The sequence below is a fragment of the Prunus avium genome, chromosome 1 (genome assembly GCF_965620075.1).
Source record: "Prunus avium chromosome 1, drPruAviu1.hap1.1, whole genome shotgun sequence".
NCBI lineage: Eukaryota > Viridiplantae > Streptophyta > Magnoliopsida > Rosales > Rosaceae > Prunus > Prunus avium.
This window is the reverse complement of record NC_142284.1, coordinates 45,793,387-45,811,283: the sequence shown is the minus strand read 5'-3', so window position 1 is coordinate 45,811,283 and position 17,897 is coordinate 45,793,387. Positions and strand designations below refer to the sequence as shown.

The 17,897-nt window shown below is 36.1% G+C and overlaps 1 protein-coding gene across 3 annotated transcripts; it reads right to left on the bottom strand.

The window, feature by feature from the left end:
- Positions 1-4,193: 4,193 nt before the first annotated feature.
- Positions 4,194-16,227, bottom strand: LOC110754591 (uncharacterized). Of its 3 annotated transcripts, none has more exons than XM_021955672.2 (25): positions 15,947-16,227; positions 14,587-15,194; positions 14,369-14,493; positions 14,127-14,221; positions 13,802-14,017; positions 13,188-13,278; positions 12,463-12,514; positions 11,415-11,480; positions 10,577-10,731; positions 9,957-10,027; positions 9,650-9,844; positions 9,462-9,500; positions 8,467-8,574; positions 8,027-8,116; positions 7,794-7,869; positions 7,562-7,658; positions 7,411-7,480; positions 7,142-7,318; positions 6,944-7,066; positions 6,181-6,264; positions 5,810-5,994; positions 5,519-5,657; positions 5,390-5,449; positions 4,995-5,066; positions 4,194-4,696 (listed from the first exon to the last, which is right to left on the bottom strand). In XM_021955672.2, exons 2-25 carry the CDS (start codon positions 15,165-15,167, stop codon positions 4,589-4,591), a joined length of 3,075 nt encoding a protein of 1,024 aa, XP_021811364.2. In that variant the 5' UTR covers positions 15,168-15,194; positions 15,947-16,227; the 3' UTR covers positions 4,194-4,588. The 3 variants fall into 3 exon arrangements, with proteins under 3 accessions (XP_021811364.2, XP_021811365.2, XP_021811366.2); XM_021955673.2 differs by having other exon boundaries at positions 14,587-15,189; XM_021955674.2 differs by lacking the exon at positions 11,415-11,480.
- Positions 16,228-17,897: the final 1,670 nt, after the last annotated feature.

Sequence of the window (17,897 nt, the reverse complement as noted above, 5' to 3'; positions counted from 1 at the left end):
CATTAATTTTTCAAAATCCATGAAATGTCATATGACACTAACACCATCCAATTTTCCATTTTAAAAAAAATAAAATCAACATGCAAGGTGTATTTTTGACATTTTAAAAAACCCTCATTCAGGGCCAGTTTGGCATTGCTGTGCTGTGAAAATAATCGCTGTCAGATTTACTGTGAGATAAATCAACTATGAGGGAAAGCAGTTTGGTGTTTGGTAAATTTTTTGTTAAAAGCGTTGTTGGTATTGATTTCCTCATAATCAGAAAATGATTGTGGCATAATCATTAAACCCAGCGCCTCTTCAAAACTGATTCCTACAAAATCAGAAAATGAAAGCACCTCATTAGCTGCTTTCCCTTATAGCTTTTTCTCACAGCAATTTTTAACAATAAGTGATTTTCTCACAGTTTACCAAACGGGCTGGACTTCTCAAAATTTTTAAAAAATCACTTATCACCCCAAATAAGCAATGTCAAACGGGCACCAAGCTCCTTATTTTGGACTAGTTGGCAATTTCGCATATTATACAAGTATGTCAATATTTTTAAAAGGATTTTTAGCTGTTTTACCCCTTGAACTATTAGGCAATTCAAACTTACCCTCAGAATTATTTCGTTTGCCAATTTAGTCATTCTACTCCTTTAAAATAGCCAATGTGGGACTTATCGTTAGATTTCTTGAGATTTCTTGAGATTTCATCCATATTTCTGTTTAAATAGTGATGTGGGGCCATGTGTTTCGTTTGTTGAGGGCATTATAGTCCTTTCATGTGTTGACTTTGTATTTTCTTTTATTGTTTAAAATAATTCTTAAATCACCCCCATCCCCAACCCGTCATGTTCCTCATCTTTTGGCGAAAACAAACTGTTAACATCCACAACCAACTCTCATTCTCCCACCTGCAACCCCCCATTCCTTCCCCAGCACCAATTTAATTTTTGCACCCCAACCCCGACTCCTCCTCCGCCGGCGAAAACCCCTCAACCACCTCCATCTTTTCCACCCCACCCCACATAACTCCATCCCACCCATGTAACCAAGTTCAATTTTTTTTTATTTTATAATTTTAATTTTACAATACATGTTTTTACAAACCTCTCTGCACATAAAATGAAGTGGATGATTATATTTTTTCTTTTTTCTTTTTCAGAAGAAACATATATTGCAAGGAGGGTGGGGCTAGAACCAAGACATAAAGATCGGGGGTAGGGGTGGGTGTGGTGAGAAATTGCACGGACGATGAATAAGGGAGGGTGGGGTCTTCAAGGTGTGAAGGGTGTGGGAGAGATTGGAAAGTGAGAGAAATGACAAATATTTTGTGCTTAGAATGTAAGTTGTTTAGGGAAAATTTGCCAAATTGCTGAAAATTTGCCAAATTGCTTGTAATTTGGAGATTTATCAATACAAGGTTGTAATTTCCTTTTACTGCTTGTTAAGTGTTAAGTTTAGTGCTTGTGATGTATTAAGTTGCTTATGAAAAAAATGATCATACTGCTATGCAAGGTTGTAATTTACCAAAGTGCTTCCAATGTTTCATTTCCATTTATTTAACAACTAAAACTACAAATGAGATCTACCACAAAACACATGTGCTTCCAATGTTTCATTTACATTCCTTTCACTGAAACACATGAGATCTACCACAAAACTCAAGCAAAAACCAGAAACCAACTAACAACCAAAACTGCCCACAATTTCTTCTACTTTGCATGACGAACAACCACTTCTTCTTCCAATCTTATATGATTCCTCAACAACCGTGGTATGATGGCCTTAGAATGGGGGCACATCTCAGGATCGTACCACTCAAAATGCTCACATTCATTGTTCCTCCCCTATATCAATTAACCCATATATAAACATCGGAAAAACACACATATTCAAACTTAAAAACCAACAAATATGTCAATTCCTTACATTTCGACAGAATTGAAACCTCCTTCCTGGGTTAGCTTCAGTCCACGATGTCTTCACCTGACATGGATTCCCACACTAGCAACTATAAAGTACAATCTCTTGTCATCGCACCATTTTCCTTTCCCAAAATCCCAAAATCCAAAGCTATTTTGAACCCCATCGACAAATGACCACTTTTAGTTCCCCTCTTTGAGACAACACTCGCCCCTTGCCACATCAGCACCACCACGGGTATGAATTGGCCCACTTTTCCTGACACGCAAGCTCATTTAACTGGTCAATGGGACGGCATTGAACGCGGGCGGGAGGGAGTAATATTTAGACGGAATGTAGTCCAAAGCTATAAATTTAGCCCTCCAAAATATTAATTTTTTAAAGAATAGTGTATGGTTAAATTTTTCTATCTCCAACCATGCAAGGCTATATTTTGGGGCCTTTCATTTTTTATTATTTTGAAAAAAAAAACTATAGAACAACACTCATACATTCCACTACTATGTATTTTTTTTAGGGTCAGACGCTACTATGTTTTGTTTAATTAAACTACTATTTAGAGACAATATTCCACTACGCTATCTTCAGAGACTTTTATGAAAGCCTTGCAAAGAAGTTCATCTTCCACTCATGACCAATTTCGTCCCTTCGAAGTCTGGGATATTTCTTAAACAATGTGAATAACAAAATAAGTAAAGAGAATAAATTTATAAGAAATGTGAAATGAAATGAGTGGGAAAATTTGTGAAGAAATTTTGAGATATTTGTAGGCATATTTTAGATTTTTTTTAATTTTTTTTTTAAATAATGATAATAAAGCCAACAAAGGCAATTTTGAAAATAAAAATAAAAATACATGCATTTCAAAAGGTTCTGACCTCCCAACGGTCAGAACCAATTGTTTATAATTTTTTTTAAAAAGGAATTTTATATACATTAAAAATGTAAAAAGAGCAACAAAAAAAAAAGGTAACATTTCAAATGGTTATGACAGTTATATATTCTTTTAAAAACAAAACAAATTTACATATATTTAAAAAGGTTAAAAGAAAAAAAAACTAATGGCTAGCTGACACCCACACATGATATTTTATCTTATTGGAAAGTACATACGATATGTTTCGTGCTCATGCCCACGCGTGATACTTTCACTTCTTGGAAAGTACATACGCTAGGCCCACAAAAAAATTTGGCATGAGCTATAACTGGCTACAAGTAGCCTGGTGCTAAATGGCTAAATGTAGCACTCCAAATTTGGCAATTTTTTATTTAGCCCATGACTGGAAATGAGTTTTACATTATTTTATGGCTATATTTAGCTTAGAGCAACTCCAGCAACAAACCCAAGCTTGGGCAGGACAGGGTTTTTATCCCAGGCAGGTCGTTCCAGCGGACCAAGACAGCCTGGGCAAGGCGCGGGTCCCAAGAGACTGGGCCAGCCCACAGGGGAAGCAGCCTGAGATCCAGCCCGAGGGGGGGGGTGACGTCAGCAACATGTGTGCACCAACATTAAAAAAATTGAAATACTGCGCGCTGACGTCAACACCAACGTAACTCGCCACGTGGCGCGTTTTGGTGCTTCGATGGTTTTTTTTTTTTCAAATCCAACGACTGGGCTTTTTTTGGGCAAAAAAAAATGTGAAAAAATTTAGAATTTTTTTAATTGTTTAGGTTTAAAAAATGAATAGTATTTGCCCTTTGCCATTGCAACGGGTGGAAACATGCATTGTTTTTTGCAAGGATAGTCACTATTCACATGAATAGTATTGGCCCTAGCCCCCCCTTACCCTTAACCGTGGCAAATGGGTCTTATGGCCTAAGGCTAGAGATTGCCTAAACTCCTTAGTATGACCAAAGCAAAGGAAGGTTAAATAAAAGCAGTGTCCTTTGCTTATCGCACAATTTTCTACTTACCAGTCTAAGTTAGATTTGCACGATCAGCCGACTTTCAGGCCTACATAATATTTCGCCATGCCTAGTTGGGACCATTGGATAGAACGACCAAGAAGACACAGTCAATATGATAAAAGTTAGATGCCCACCAACCCCTGCCCCATCAATTTTCGGAATACGAAAGATCTATAGTTTAGAAACTTCCGCTCCGGCTCTTTCTCTATGTTTTTTTAAGAGCAGCAGCGATAATATATTAAACTCAAACACACAACATGGATGTTAGGACTCAAACCTAGAACCTTGCCTAGAGGAACAATTACTCTAAGAAAACTACACTAGTGGTCCTTGCTTTATATATGTCTCTAAAATACCCAAAAGAAAACACTCGGGTGGTCAAGGCAATACTATATTCGTTGACATAACTAAAAGTGTTACTAAAACAATAGTTCTGGTAATGGTGTTATTTTACAGGGAAAGGAAAATTGAGAAAAAATAAAAAATTTCTATGAAACTACAAGATAGTACAATATTTGTCGAGGCCTTCTCTCTCATCCGCTCAAAAAGGATGAAAAAAGAGGGCTTTCTTCCTGATGTTAACTAAGCCTCCAAAGTTGGGATTTTATCATCTTTCGTTTTCCTCCAAGAATGCATAAAGAACGAAAAGCTTCCGCAGTTGGGGGCTTTTTTTCTTCTTCCTCCACGAATGGATAAAGAGAGAAGCCTGCAAGGTAGGCCTTTCTCTCTCTAAGAATATATAAGGAAAAATAACTTTTGTAAGATCAGTTTCAAAAACCAAATGGTGATTTTCTTCTGCTTCCGCCTTCTCCGTATTGTTCATTCCATTTCCTAAGTTCATTCATGCTTGAAGCATCATAGGAAATTGATGGCCCAACCTACATAATCAAATTACAAATAAACAACCGCCATATCAGTAATAATAAGTGCTTGTAATTAACAGAGATAAATATATTCAAAAACAAAAACACAAATGGAAGTGGTATGTCGAGAAAAGTGTCCACATCCATGGGGAAGATAAAGAGTACTTGTGTCCATCCTTGAGGCAAGGTATATTTTTCCCACGGTAATATGACAAACTTGTTGCTTAAACAAACTCTTTGCGACCATTATGTCACAGGATAGTAAGTACTAAACAGAAAGGAATAACAAAATTATATAACTTAAGTTCTTTACCTTCGCTTTTGATTGAATAAAATCATCTAAATTAAGCGGCCTTAACACTGGGGATACATCACTTCTGCTTTCCTGTACGATGAGTGACCAAACACCACCAAGTAGGGAAAGTGAAATCAGTAAACATTTTTTCACATAGCACATAGAGATGAAGGTGTGCAGCACAAGGTTGAAAACTCCGAAAATAACAGCTAAAACTTGTTAGATAAGTTAGATCATATAAGCATCCAAAAAAAAGAGAGAACATCTCAAACACTCGAATGGAACCAACCAGAAATTGACATTATAAACCACAAAAATTCATATTAGATGTTTACTTCTACCATATTAGTAAGAACATCTTGGGCTACATGCCCCCAAACAGATATTTTATGATAATCTCTAAAGGCATGTACCTTTTTTTCATCTTCTAAAAGTTCCTGGACAGGTCTATACGCAGCAGCAATGCAAAGGTTCTGAAAAACAATACTTTATGTGTGAGATATACCACAATGGAATTCCATGATTTACCATCAATATAATACCTTCAAATCGCTGCCAGAGTATCCCTCAGTTGCATGTGAAAGTTTCCCGAACTGGAAACCAGGTTCTAGATTCTCTTGAGCTAGAAATATTCTCAAAATCTTCATACGATTTTCAGCATCAGGTAAGTCAACATATATCCTACAAAGCAACCCAACATAACTTGGTAAAAATGTTTAAGCTTGAGTTTTTTTTCTGTCAATATGAGCAGTACCTACTACCTAAAAAATTGGACAAACAATTGATAAAACCACCATAACCAATCTGGATAGCATTCTTATAAATCAACACACCTTCTTGGTAAGCGACGAATGACAGCATCATCAAGGTCAAATGGCCGATTTGTAGCCCCAAGAATAAGAATTCTTTGACTGTCTTTAGACCTCAATCCATCCCAAGCTGCCATGAATTCATTTCTCATTCTTCTAGTTGCCTCATGTTCAAAAGAACCACCACGAGCACCAAGCAAACTATCAACCTACAACATAAATTTATAACAAGATAATCATAAATCCAGGGTCGTACCCATAACAACACTCTTTTTCTACAGTATATAATGCTTTCTATCTCCATAAAATTTCTCAAATATATATTAGGAGGTTTCAGTATACAAAAGGGACTAGTTTGTTGCACATCATTTTTTTTCTCGAAAAGAAAAACTCACCTCATCAACAAATATTATGACAGGAGCAAGCTTGCTGGCAAAGGAGAAGAGAGCCTTGGTCAGCTTTTCAGCATCTCCAAACCACTGTATTAAATTAATAAAAGTTACAAAGACATAAATATCTCCCAGATAAAAATCAACATAAAGCTCCTCATTTGTCTAGGATTTCAAGAACAAAGCCAAACTCAATTCTCTCTCTCAAAATTGATATTCAAATTCAAATATATCAAGTACAAAGAAGTAGAATCTAATCTTGTGCATAATGAAAATTAAAAGTACTAACACCTTATAATCCCAAACATTAGCCAATAAGACACCTCCTGAAAAGTATACACTGAGTCTCACAAGCACATTATTGTGCATACTGGATCTCCCAGATTAAGAAGGATAACTTTAATCCAGATTTAAAACATTGAAACACAAAAGTAATCTAGAGGACGTAATCCATGAATTATACTGTTTGCTTTGGGGTGTTTTTTTAGGTGGGGCGGGGCTGAAGAAACATAAAGAGTGCAACTTAGTTGTGGACAAGTGCATACAAGATACACTATGAAGAAAATGCCTTAAAAATAGATGAGGTTCGCTAGCTTTTGCATCAGATAAGCGTGTAACAGCGAAAGTAACAGTCATACAGAGAAAACGTTTCACATATAATTAATCTTGACAAGGAATATTTATTTTCAAGCAAAAAACAATTAAGCTTGGTACTTAGTTCATGGAATTAAACGAACCAGTGGTAGATTTTAGTTACTGGAAGGCATACCTTTGATGTTAGAGTAGAACCAGTTATACTGATAAAGTTCGCCCCAGCTTCTGTTGCAAGTGCCTTGGCAAGAAGGGTCTTCCCGGTTCCAGGAGGCCCAAAAAGCAATATTCCTTTGCAGGGCTGACAAGGAAGTTTCACATGATCAGACACTTACTTAAGCATAGAAGAAACTATGGACAAGATTAAAATAAATACCCGCAACAAGTTTCCATGAGAGAAAAGCTCCGGTCTCCTCATTGGAAGAATGACAAGTTCATTCAGTGCTCTTTTCACATCCTCCAGAGCACCTATATCATCAAACCTAACACCAATTTCACCGGGAGGTACTACTGCTGAAACAAAGTTGCTCTCATATTCATCCTTCGCAAGGTTCTGCAATAGTTTTCTATATGTTAAAGGTGAAACAATACACAAAAAACTCAAATTCTTATAACATTTGTCATACAAGGCAATTAAACGCATGCCTTCAAATTTTGAGAGGGCTTCCGAGATAAAGTTTCTTGCTCCTTCACACGTGAAATTGCTATTTCAAGGCTTTACAAAAATAACAAGAATGGTAAACGTCAGGGTTATTTTAAACTTGAACACACAATATATGACAGATGAAACATGCACCTTTCGCGAGGCAGATGCAATCTTTCGCCTTTAATGGAAGGAAGAAGGCAAGATGACAAATAATGGTTTTTTGCCCATCCGACTACTTTCTCAGCTTCTGGGAAAATAAACATAATATAATTAACTATTAAGATATGGTCATTAAAATTTTTGTTTGAAAATTCTGCAATATATAACACATTTCTGACATCAAAATATTGATATTGGTAAATTGGAACTCAGGGTTTCTTACTTCGCTTTGTCAAGATGACACCATCAGTATCTACTAGCAACAAGTCCGTGCACGATAGCTCATTTTCCTCAAGAACCTGCGATTCAAAAATAATCCAATAGGTCAAAGAGGTTCAAGGAACCCCACCCCCAAGACAACCCCAGAATCAGACTAGTAGCGTGAATCAAAAGAACAAGTTAAATGGCACAATACTTCACTGACCACTTGCAACAATTTCAGAACTAAAAAGATACCTCGTGTAATTCATTTAAATTGCTCCTCGATATAACAATTCTCCCATCTTCTTCAATCTGTTTATTGAATGTTTGAAGTTCCTCTTCCTCCTGCAAAAGAAGACAAGGAGAGGAAAGGAAGAGAAGATGCGTGGAAAAGAAATAAGTACTCGCATATGTATATCTATGATGTACCTACACAAAATTTAATTTCAGCTATCACATAAAGCTCCAACTAATGTCCCCACCAAGTTTAACACTTCTCAAGAGAAACTAGAATATTCATATTACACCTGAGCACAGATATATCCATCTAGAAATACAGGAGGCAATCCAATCACTTTCAGCCCATCTTAAGTATCACAAATGTTAAGACAAAGCAAAAATTAATGCATGAAAGATCTGGTAAAAAAAAAACTCCTTAATCATAAATTATGTACAGGAGGAAGTACAAAATTTACCTTTGGGGGATATAAGCAGAAAACATTTGTGAATAGCTTATATATTTCATTGTCATCCGATCTCTTTGTTGCTTTAAGTCCCTCAGTAAGACGCTTAAGAGAGAGAGGCTGGAAACAGAAAATACGTAATCTTTCAATTAGAGAAAAAATGACAACACAATATTCGGATAAATATTGCCCAGAATCCAAGAAACAAGGATGTTAATCTTGAACAATGAAAACTATATAGGAACCCCGAGAGCAGCAAAATGTTTTTGATTAGCCAAGGAGAAGAAAAATAGTAATGATGGTTCATTCCAGTATCATGAAAGCATCAAAATTGAACTAGATCAGCAAACTGTCATTTTTGAGGTAATACTGCTCTATATCTAAAAGGAAATTTCATCAATGCTTAAGAACCATGTCTTGAGAACAAGAAAGAGGAGGATCGGCTATAGATAACCACAAATGTCTAAAATACAGGTTTCTATCTATATGTCATAAAGAAGAACTGGTAATGCAAGCAGCTACAAGATTTACGAGATAAGTACACTCATGTTGACGAAATAACTATACTTGTTGCTTAAAAGGGTAATTGGTCTGTTTGTTCATTTTTCAGCTCTTACAAATCCCTTTTTGACATTTCAATGAGTAGGTAACTTGGAATAACCAATGGCACTAGAAAGACCATCTAGTATTGAGTTGGAAACTGTTTTGAAACGCATGCCAAAACAAGAATGTGAGACTTCTAAGTCATGCAAGTAAAAGCTTGCATTCTATCAGGTGCTGTACAACAAGAAGTTCAATACAGCTTTAGCCATAAGAGCAAAATTTGAAGAAAAACCCATAAAAAAAAGTTGGTGCCTTATTTATTGTCAAACAAGAAATGTTGCCTGGGGCCATTATAAGCTCGTGTGTGCTACTAGAGACAAAAGAACAGTCAAGTTTAAACAATGGAAAACTCACAATAATGCATGTGTCAAAGTTCATTTTACTCCTAGAGAATAGAGGATTACCAGCTTTGCAAGGCGCCCAAAATTTGGAAGTATCATCGTCTATTACACAATATTTGTAGAGGAAAATAGAAGGAAAAGTGTTAGCCATAAATTTTAAATAGCTGTGAGAAAGTTAGCCACAAATCATAAACATGTAAGGACAAAACCGGATGTATCGGTATCCCATGAAAAGAATCTTTAACACTTACAAATTTCTCTTTCTCCTTTGACCCGGATTCAATTTTGTTCTGCCCACAAATCAAAACAACAGGACCTGATAACCCGTCAAAAATTTCTTGCACCTTAGAGACAAAATCCTTACGATCCGACTTGGGAACTGCTCTAGACAGCCATTGAGAAGAGTCCGGAAAATAGACAATAAGAGGTTGCTTGGCATGCAATACCTGCAAGCAATGAAAATTCAGATACTGTTTATAGATGAAAAACTTCACGCATGAGAACACAAAATCATGGGTTTCCCTTGTTATTTTTTATCTTTCGCATTGTGTACCATACCTCACTTAAGGCCTCCATTGCAATATAACAATCCTCAGTCTGAGTGTCAGGAACATGCTCAATGTCCTTAGCTGTATGTAAGAGAAACTTGTCAGTATGTCATTGGAAGAATCACTACCAGAATTTCCATCAACATCTTAAAATGCTACATCATGCTAAAACCAAACCTAGTTAAGCCTTTTCTCTCAATGTCATTATCTGAGGTATCCTGATTATAATATTACCGGTATTTGTTATCACTGATGAAACTCACGAGCAAACAATATGGTTCAAGAACACAAAACAGAAGATGATAATACCAACAACACAAGTTTGGGTATTAACATTATGCAAGCCTAAAATAATAACCATTGAGCAATGAGGCCCCTCACATGTGTTAAATTGATTTACATTAGCCAACAAGGTAATGATGTCATATATTGATATGATAAAAGAAAAATAAATAGTCATAGACCATATGCATTATTAGATAAAACTGGTAGACATCATGCTATTATCAGTTGGCAAATTATGAAACCACTACTCTGTTTTCTGCTCGCAACATTCACTTGTCTGTAAAAATTTAGGACATGTGTCAACAGAAGATGAAGAAAACTCAAAAGATCCGGAGTAAATTGTACCAAGTATCCAATAAACTGGTGGATTTGCAGGCTGCTCTCCTTCTTTCTCCTCTTTATCCACTTCACTTCCTGTCTTCTCTTTAACATCCAAAAGAACAGCAACTCGATCTCCACTCACCTCATATACCTCCCCACGTTGACCCTTTGGTAAAGGCCTGCACAAATGTCAAATTCATCAGAACGAGTAAGAAGATTTCAGAATTATGGATATGCAAAGAAATCAACTGCACATTTATTAATGAACAATAATACTGAAACCACTGTGTACTTAGAATTTTTTAATAGCATAACAGAAATGATGCAGTAATGACAGAGTCTGCATGAAAAAAAGAGTTGATAAAACCTCAATTTTTCTTTCTTTGAAAACACTAGATAGACTTCAATTCAACCTACAATGAATCATCTCCAACTGTACTCGTGATATACATGGTCTTGGATGAGTGCCTCCAATTTGGGACAGAGCCCAAACTAATGCGATCACTACTACAATTCACTTTAAAGGCTGACATACCCTTTATGCACAAGTTGGCAACTTATTTCTAGCAATGCACTCACATACCCTCTATAAGGAGTCAAAATAGTTGCCCTAAAATCAAGGTTGAGAGCCACTAACATCTTTTTGAAGCATTTAAAATGAATAAGCCTGTTTACTGAATGGAGAGATAATGGATCATGGATATAGACTTTAGAGTATGGAAGAAAAAGGGTTGAACTAAGGTCCTAAGAAGGATAATGGTACACCAAAAAAACAAAAGAATTATGAGAAAAGCAAAAGCAGGACATCTAATAATGTGCTACTGTATTCCTTCCCCTACACATTGGCGACTTACCAACCCACCTGCCACGGAAAATGGTATAAGCATTCCTTGGACCATCAGATGTTGATATCTTCCCCAATAGGACCCTGTATTGCATTATATATGTCAACGTAAGGTGAGGGCGAAGTCAGAGTTCATGTGGGGATGAGATCATCCTAAAGGGCTCTGAAAGACAGACCATAGATATCATATTCCGGGCAGCATGCGTGTAAGTGTTCAATATACAAGACCTAAGAAGTCAGTGGTTCAACACTGTCTTATCTACAGATTCTGGCCAAAAATCCCAATAGGACCCTGTACTGCATTATTTACAAACTGCTGGGAACCTAACTCAAAAATATGCAAGCTCATTAAAAGCCCCAGAGAAACAGAACTGAAAACATGAAGTTTTTTTAGAAAGTTGACAAAGTAGCATCAAAGACTTATACGAACAAGAATCCTTTTAAAGCTCACGACTGGACCCCAGTTTTATCCTTCTAAGCTAATGAACCAATCTCAATTACACACAAAATATCCATGCCTAAGAGGCATTATGCACTGCCAGAAGCCCAGGAAGCGCCTCATCTAGAAATAGAGTGCTAAGTTGTTTCATGAACCTGGTGCCTAATCAAGTCGTATATAATATCTGCTACACCAAAAATATCATCAATAAGCTACACCACCCTATCTTAAGGTTTAGTCACACATAAATGGCCCCCTCTTCCCCAATTTGAGAAGTTACACTAGCCTCCTTTGTCAGAATGGAGGTACAATTTTCAATTTTAACTAGGTACAACATATTACTTGAGCACGTTTTCAAAAAAAATTCTTTTTGTATTCCATAAGTTTCATTGTCCAAAAGATTGGAAAGAAAATCACATTCATGAGCTTCAAAATACACTTTCAATTTTTTATAAAAAAGAATTACATTTTAGATTCATGCGTTGTAAATATTTGAAAATCATGTTCTTTTTTTTTTTTAGAGCAACAAAAACAAATGCATTAAATACTGCAGAAAACAAACCAAGAATATTCTGAAAATCTATGAACACAAAATTAAGCAAACAAATGAAAGAAATAATTCATGACCTGTTATCAGCTTCAACATGTAAAGAAGGCCCGATGTACTTCACTCGATCACCTGAAAAGAATGAAGCAATAAACTTATTGATAAGAAAGGTTTCCCAATAAAGAATGGCAACAAAACATAATATTTTCCATTATGCTGTAGAAAGATAAACTACTGCAATCAACGGCCACCACACTGCCAACACAAAATCTACACTACCCGCACACGAACATATTAACTTCGAAAACTACTGCCATCAAAAGTGTTACTACACCTACTTTGACCATGCCTCTAAAGGATAGAAGTGAGAACAAGAGCAGAAATGAACATATTCCCACACCAAAAGAGAAAACAGCAGAACCTATATATTAATAAAATAAACAAGTAAAGCACAACTGACTAAATAGAAAAGTATCCGGAAGAAAGGATTTTGTAATTGGTTTCACTTGTAATTTGGAAAGTTATGAGCACCAAAAATGCACAGAGTTGCGTTGTTACTTCAATTTTCCCAGTGGGGACCCAAAGACATTTAAAATTGATAACCAAAATAACTAATTCACAAAGAATAACCTTTCTCAACCAAAATGTAGTAGCAGAATAAGAGAAAAATAATTATACAGAAGATCACTAGAGCACACATGATAAGAGAACAAGAAACATAAAATCTTATCAATTGAGGAAAACACATATCAAAAACATATAAAATTTGCAATATAGACAAAAGGTAGGAATCCAAATATGGAACCTTTCTTTAGTGGTCGTTTGGATTTATCAGAAGTCTCAGCAGCTTCTGATTTTGAGGATTCAGATGAACTCTCAGATTCTCCAGATACCATCTGCCACATATGAACCACAGATCATACATCATGGGTTATGAAAAGTATATGTAAGTGCACCATGGCTAGCATATGTAAATCGTTAAGAGCATTTTTCCTTTTTTTCTTCTAAAACATGCCTCATATTCCAGAAGTTGTACTTAACTTTTAAAATCATCAATCTCAATATAAATAACAAGAAATCCTTTCCAAATAATTGCAGCTTACTTATCAAATATTCATTTTTCTGTTGAAAAAAAAAAACTAACGTATAACAAAGATGAGCCAGATTTGATATTCCAACACCCTGCATACCCGCTGTGAACTCATTGGGTATTCCTCTTAATGAACTCCAGTTGCTATGTCAATGATATATCCATATAATATCATGTCATTCGGCTATTTCATATTAAAGATGTACAACAAATGTTTTTTATTTCCTATTGACGTCAATAAGGCCACTACTTGACTTTATGAATCACCGTAATATGATTAGGGTAGAACGACTAAGAATACAAAAATCCTCATGCTTCAAAAACCATACCTTTGCAAAGTCTTCAATAGGAACAAGCTTCTTGAGTGCTGCTTCAGCTCTTGGATGCGCATCATCTTCATCTTTATCACTACAATCTGATTTTGCCTCGTTACTACTAGTCCAATCTTCTTCATGATTCACATCATCCTCAATCTCTGAATCTGAAGTACTCTCCTCCACATCATCATCCGATTCAGACTCTGATTGGCAATCATCACCAAAATCCTGCTCCAAAATTTAACAGAAACTAACTCGTACAAAATCTTACTCTGTGAGTACTGGGAGGGGGGGCTGGGTTTGACTATAATACATATTCAATTTCTTTAAAACTTACATAGGGAGCAAGAACACTGCTGTCAAGCACCAGTAGGGGAACTTGGAGATCTTGTGCAAGCGCTCTAACTAATCTCTCACGGTAAAGTTCAGTGCCTGCAGATGACAATATCATGCAGATACTCAAGACAAATGGTAAGTTGATTATTTTCTATGAAACAAATTTAACTACAAATTATTAGTCACTTGGGAAAAATTGAAACGCACATGGTAATAATTAGATTTGTGGGATTTGTGACCAACCTGGAGCACTCTGAAGCAGTATTCTCCCGCTTGAAGATGTCAAACGAGAACCATAAGTGGAAGTGAAATTTTTATGTTTCAAATGGGCAGCAGCACATTCCACCAAAAGGTTTTTCGTAGGTTCACTATAATAAAAAATAATATGTTTAAATCTTCTGATAAGTAATGAGCAATAGATAAGAAAGGAACAATACCAAACACTAATGAGAAGCAATTACTGAATGTAGTAAGGAAATGTATCCCATGAGACAGTTATCTTCTCCCACAGAACAATCCTCCTCGAAAACTCATTTTTGAACTTCTCTCGTCTAGTCAAAAACGGTGACTCTTTCTTTTTACTCTCATTGGTAAGCTTTTGACTGTTAAGCCATTCCTTTTGATCTTGTTCCCCAAGTAGAGCATGTGCATCGAAATGCCTTGCATCTTCCCTAGCCTTTTCTTGTGAAGTCTTTCCTTTATCGACATCAGTGTCACTTTTCACTGGTACTCGATTATTCTCGCTTGCATTTCTTCCATCCCCTTCAGAACTGTAGGCACGTAACTGACTACCCTTGAAACATGTATTAGACCTCACAAGCAAACCAGTGCAACTATAACCAGGAACAACACTCCGCAGCGAAAATGAATCTATGAGACGGCTTCTAATAAAACTACCATGCGAACCATGGTTTCCCGAAACTGTTTTATGAACCAAAGATTGAGAAGAACCTTGATCAATGTAGTTTGGCCTTATCGAATATTTGGACAGTTGAAGCACCCATCTCTGATTTCTACACTTTATTCTCCTTGCATTCATCATCACTTCTTATTTCCAAATCTTCCTGTGCTGCAAAGTATGCTCCGATCAGTACACAGTTGAGTTCTAGATTAGTGTGTGTAGCATAAGGACCAAGTGCATTGCATATACTTTCTGCTTTTAGTTCCCGGTTTATAAGCCATTTTCTTTAATACAATAGGATACCCAAACATTGTTGCATAGTTTTAAATATTCTCTCTAGATTTGTTTTCATGGTTCAATACTTTCAACACAAAACACCAAAAAGCTTTTATGGACAGGAAGAAATATTATATTCAGACATTCATTTAAATCATGCCTCAGACAGAATTTCAACATTATAAATGATTTAGAAAATTTTCCAACGGATATGTATTCGTTCCTTGATGGATCACCTAATAAATATTCTTTCTGATCAATGGTTTTCCGGTAAACATGCCTCCTGCAGCGTTCCATACGTCATTTGCATTTTTCACTAAGACTATACGCTATACAAAATTTGCATGCATTTCACAACAGAAATTTGTTAGGCTTAGACCGTTGTAAGCATTGAAGAAAAAACAAAAAGCAAGCATCTACGTATGCTTTCATGATAAGTAACTAAAAGAAACCCAAAGTTCCAAAGTTGGGAATCCCCGCATTATGTTCCTCCCCTTTCTTAGCAACCAAAAAGAAGTGAGGAAACATTATTCGTCAATACGTAACAAAAAGAACAGGATGAGAAAAACATAATTACGTAAAACGTTCGACACATTCAAATCCATTTGAGATAAAAAGTGTGTTCGTGAGAGCTAGAGAGGTACCTTATTTTGCTGGTTTCTTCAAACCCTAGATTGGTCCGTGGCCATGAAAAAGAGAGAGGGAAAAGAGAGACAGAGACAGAGGCGGTAAATGGGGAAGCGAAAGATAGTCCTAGACGACCGTTTTAGTGGAAAAGGAGAAAGAAAGGGTGAGATAAGATCTAGGTCCTTCCTTCTCACTTCTCTGGGCTCCGAAACAGCAAAGCGAGAGAGTGCGTGCCACTGCCCGCGAGTTCGATGAGTTTTAACTCTTCAATTTTGGTGCGCCATGTTCTTGTTCCATTCCATCCATCCATCCATCTCTAGGTTTGGTTTTTTTTTTTTGAGAAAATCTAGGTTTGGTTTAGTTTGGGTATGATTAGGCCCGGGTTTTATATGGGTTGGAGTTATTGATCCACTTCGTGGCCCAAGGTTTGGTTTCTAACGTGTTTTAGCCCAAGCTCAAGACTTGGATTGTGGTGGTGGAGCCCGTAGGGCAGCATTTTTTTATAAACAAGAGGGGGCAGCGGTCACTTGTTGCCTGACCACTACGAAGATGCCACGTGGCATAAATTTTGAGTAAAAAAACAGCGGGCTGCATTTCTGCTACACTCCTACAAGGATCATGAAATTTTTTGCTGGCTGAATGAGACTGATCAATTCGGTTACATTGTGTAATAAGATTTTTGCTATTCGGTTTTTTAGAACTACAAGAGCATCTACAGTCATGCTCTCTATTTTTTGGTTAAAATTTAGTTAAAAATACACAAAAGTTCTTTTAGGAGGTCTCTATAAAATTTGAATTCCAATCATACTCCCTAGTTTAGGGAGTCATAAATTCTATAGTTATTTCTTAATTCAATATGGTATGTCTCTAAAAATAGTAATTAGTATTAATTAAAAGTTTAAACTATGCATAAAATAAAACAGCATTAAATTATAAGGAGTCACTATGAGTCTTTTCTCTCTCCTCAGATTTAGGAGCTCTTAGAGCATCCACAATCATGCTCTATATTTTTTAGTTAAATTTTAGCTAAAAACATATAAAAGTTATTTTAGGAGCTCTTTATAAAATTTTAACTTCAGTCATGCTCTCTAATTTAGGGAGTCATAAATGCTATAACTCTTTTTTGATTGGTCAATCTCTATTAAAAAATAAAATAAAAAATAGTTAGCATTAAATAAAGGTTTGAAATACTTATTAAATAAAGCAGCATTAAATTATAGAAAGCCACTAAGAGTCTTTTCTCTTTCCTTAGATTTAGGAGCTCCTAGAGGTCTCCCTATTTTAGGAGGTGGGTAGGGAGCATGGTTGGAGTTGTATTTTTAAATTCCTCCCTAAAATTTGTCTAAGGAGGTGGTTTACGGAGCCCATTGTGGATGCTCTTAGAGGTCACCTTATTTTAGGAGGTGGATAGAGAGCATGGTTGAAGTTGTATATTTCCAATTCCTCTCTAAAATTTGTCTATGCTCTCTATTTCTTAGCTAAAATTTAGCTAAAAATATAAGAAAGCTATTTTAGGAGCTCTCTAAAAAAATTCAACTCCAACCATACTCCATAATTTGGAGAGTCATAAATGTTATAACTCTTTTTTGATTGGTCCATCTCTAGTAAAAAATAAAATAAAAAATAGTTAGGGAGCCACTAGGAGTACTTACTCTCTCCTCAGATTTAGGAGCTTCTAGAGGACTCCCTATTTTAGGAGGTGGATAGGGAGCATGGTTGGAGTTGCATTTTTACAATTCCTCCCTAAAATTTGTCTAAGGAGGTGGTTTAGGAAGCCCATTGCGGATGCTCTTAGGGTGCCCATTGTGGATGTTCTAAGAAAAGAATGGATGACTATAAACAAAATGTGAGAAAATATCTCATCACCTTTTCTTTACTTTTCTCTCTATCTCTTAATAACTTCAAATAAAAATACCCTAAAAATAAAATGACATAGATTCAATGCCATTCTCATCAAAAGCCACAAAA

Coding starts and splice junctions, on each gene's coding strand:
- LOC110754591 (XM_021955672.2), bottom strand. CDS start 15,167: ATGATGAATGCAAGGAGAATAAAGTGTAGAAATCAGAGATGGGTGCTT. Junction 10,732..11,414: donor TATACCATTTTCCGTGGCAG/GTGGGTTGGTAA, acceptor ACATTTGTGCAG/GCCTTTACCAAAGGGTCAAC. Junction 5,658..5,809: donor ATTCGTCGCTTACCAAGAAG/GTGTGTTGATTT, acceptor GTTGCTTTGTAG/GATATATGTTGACTTACCTG.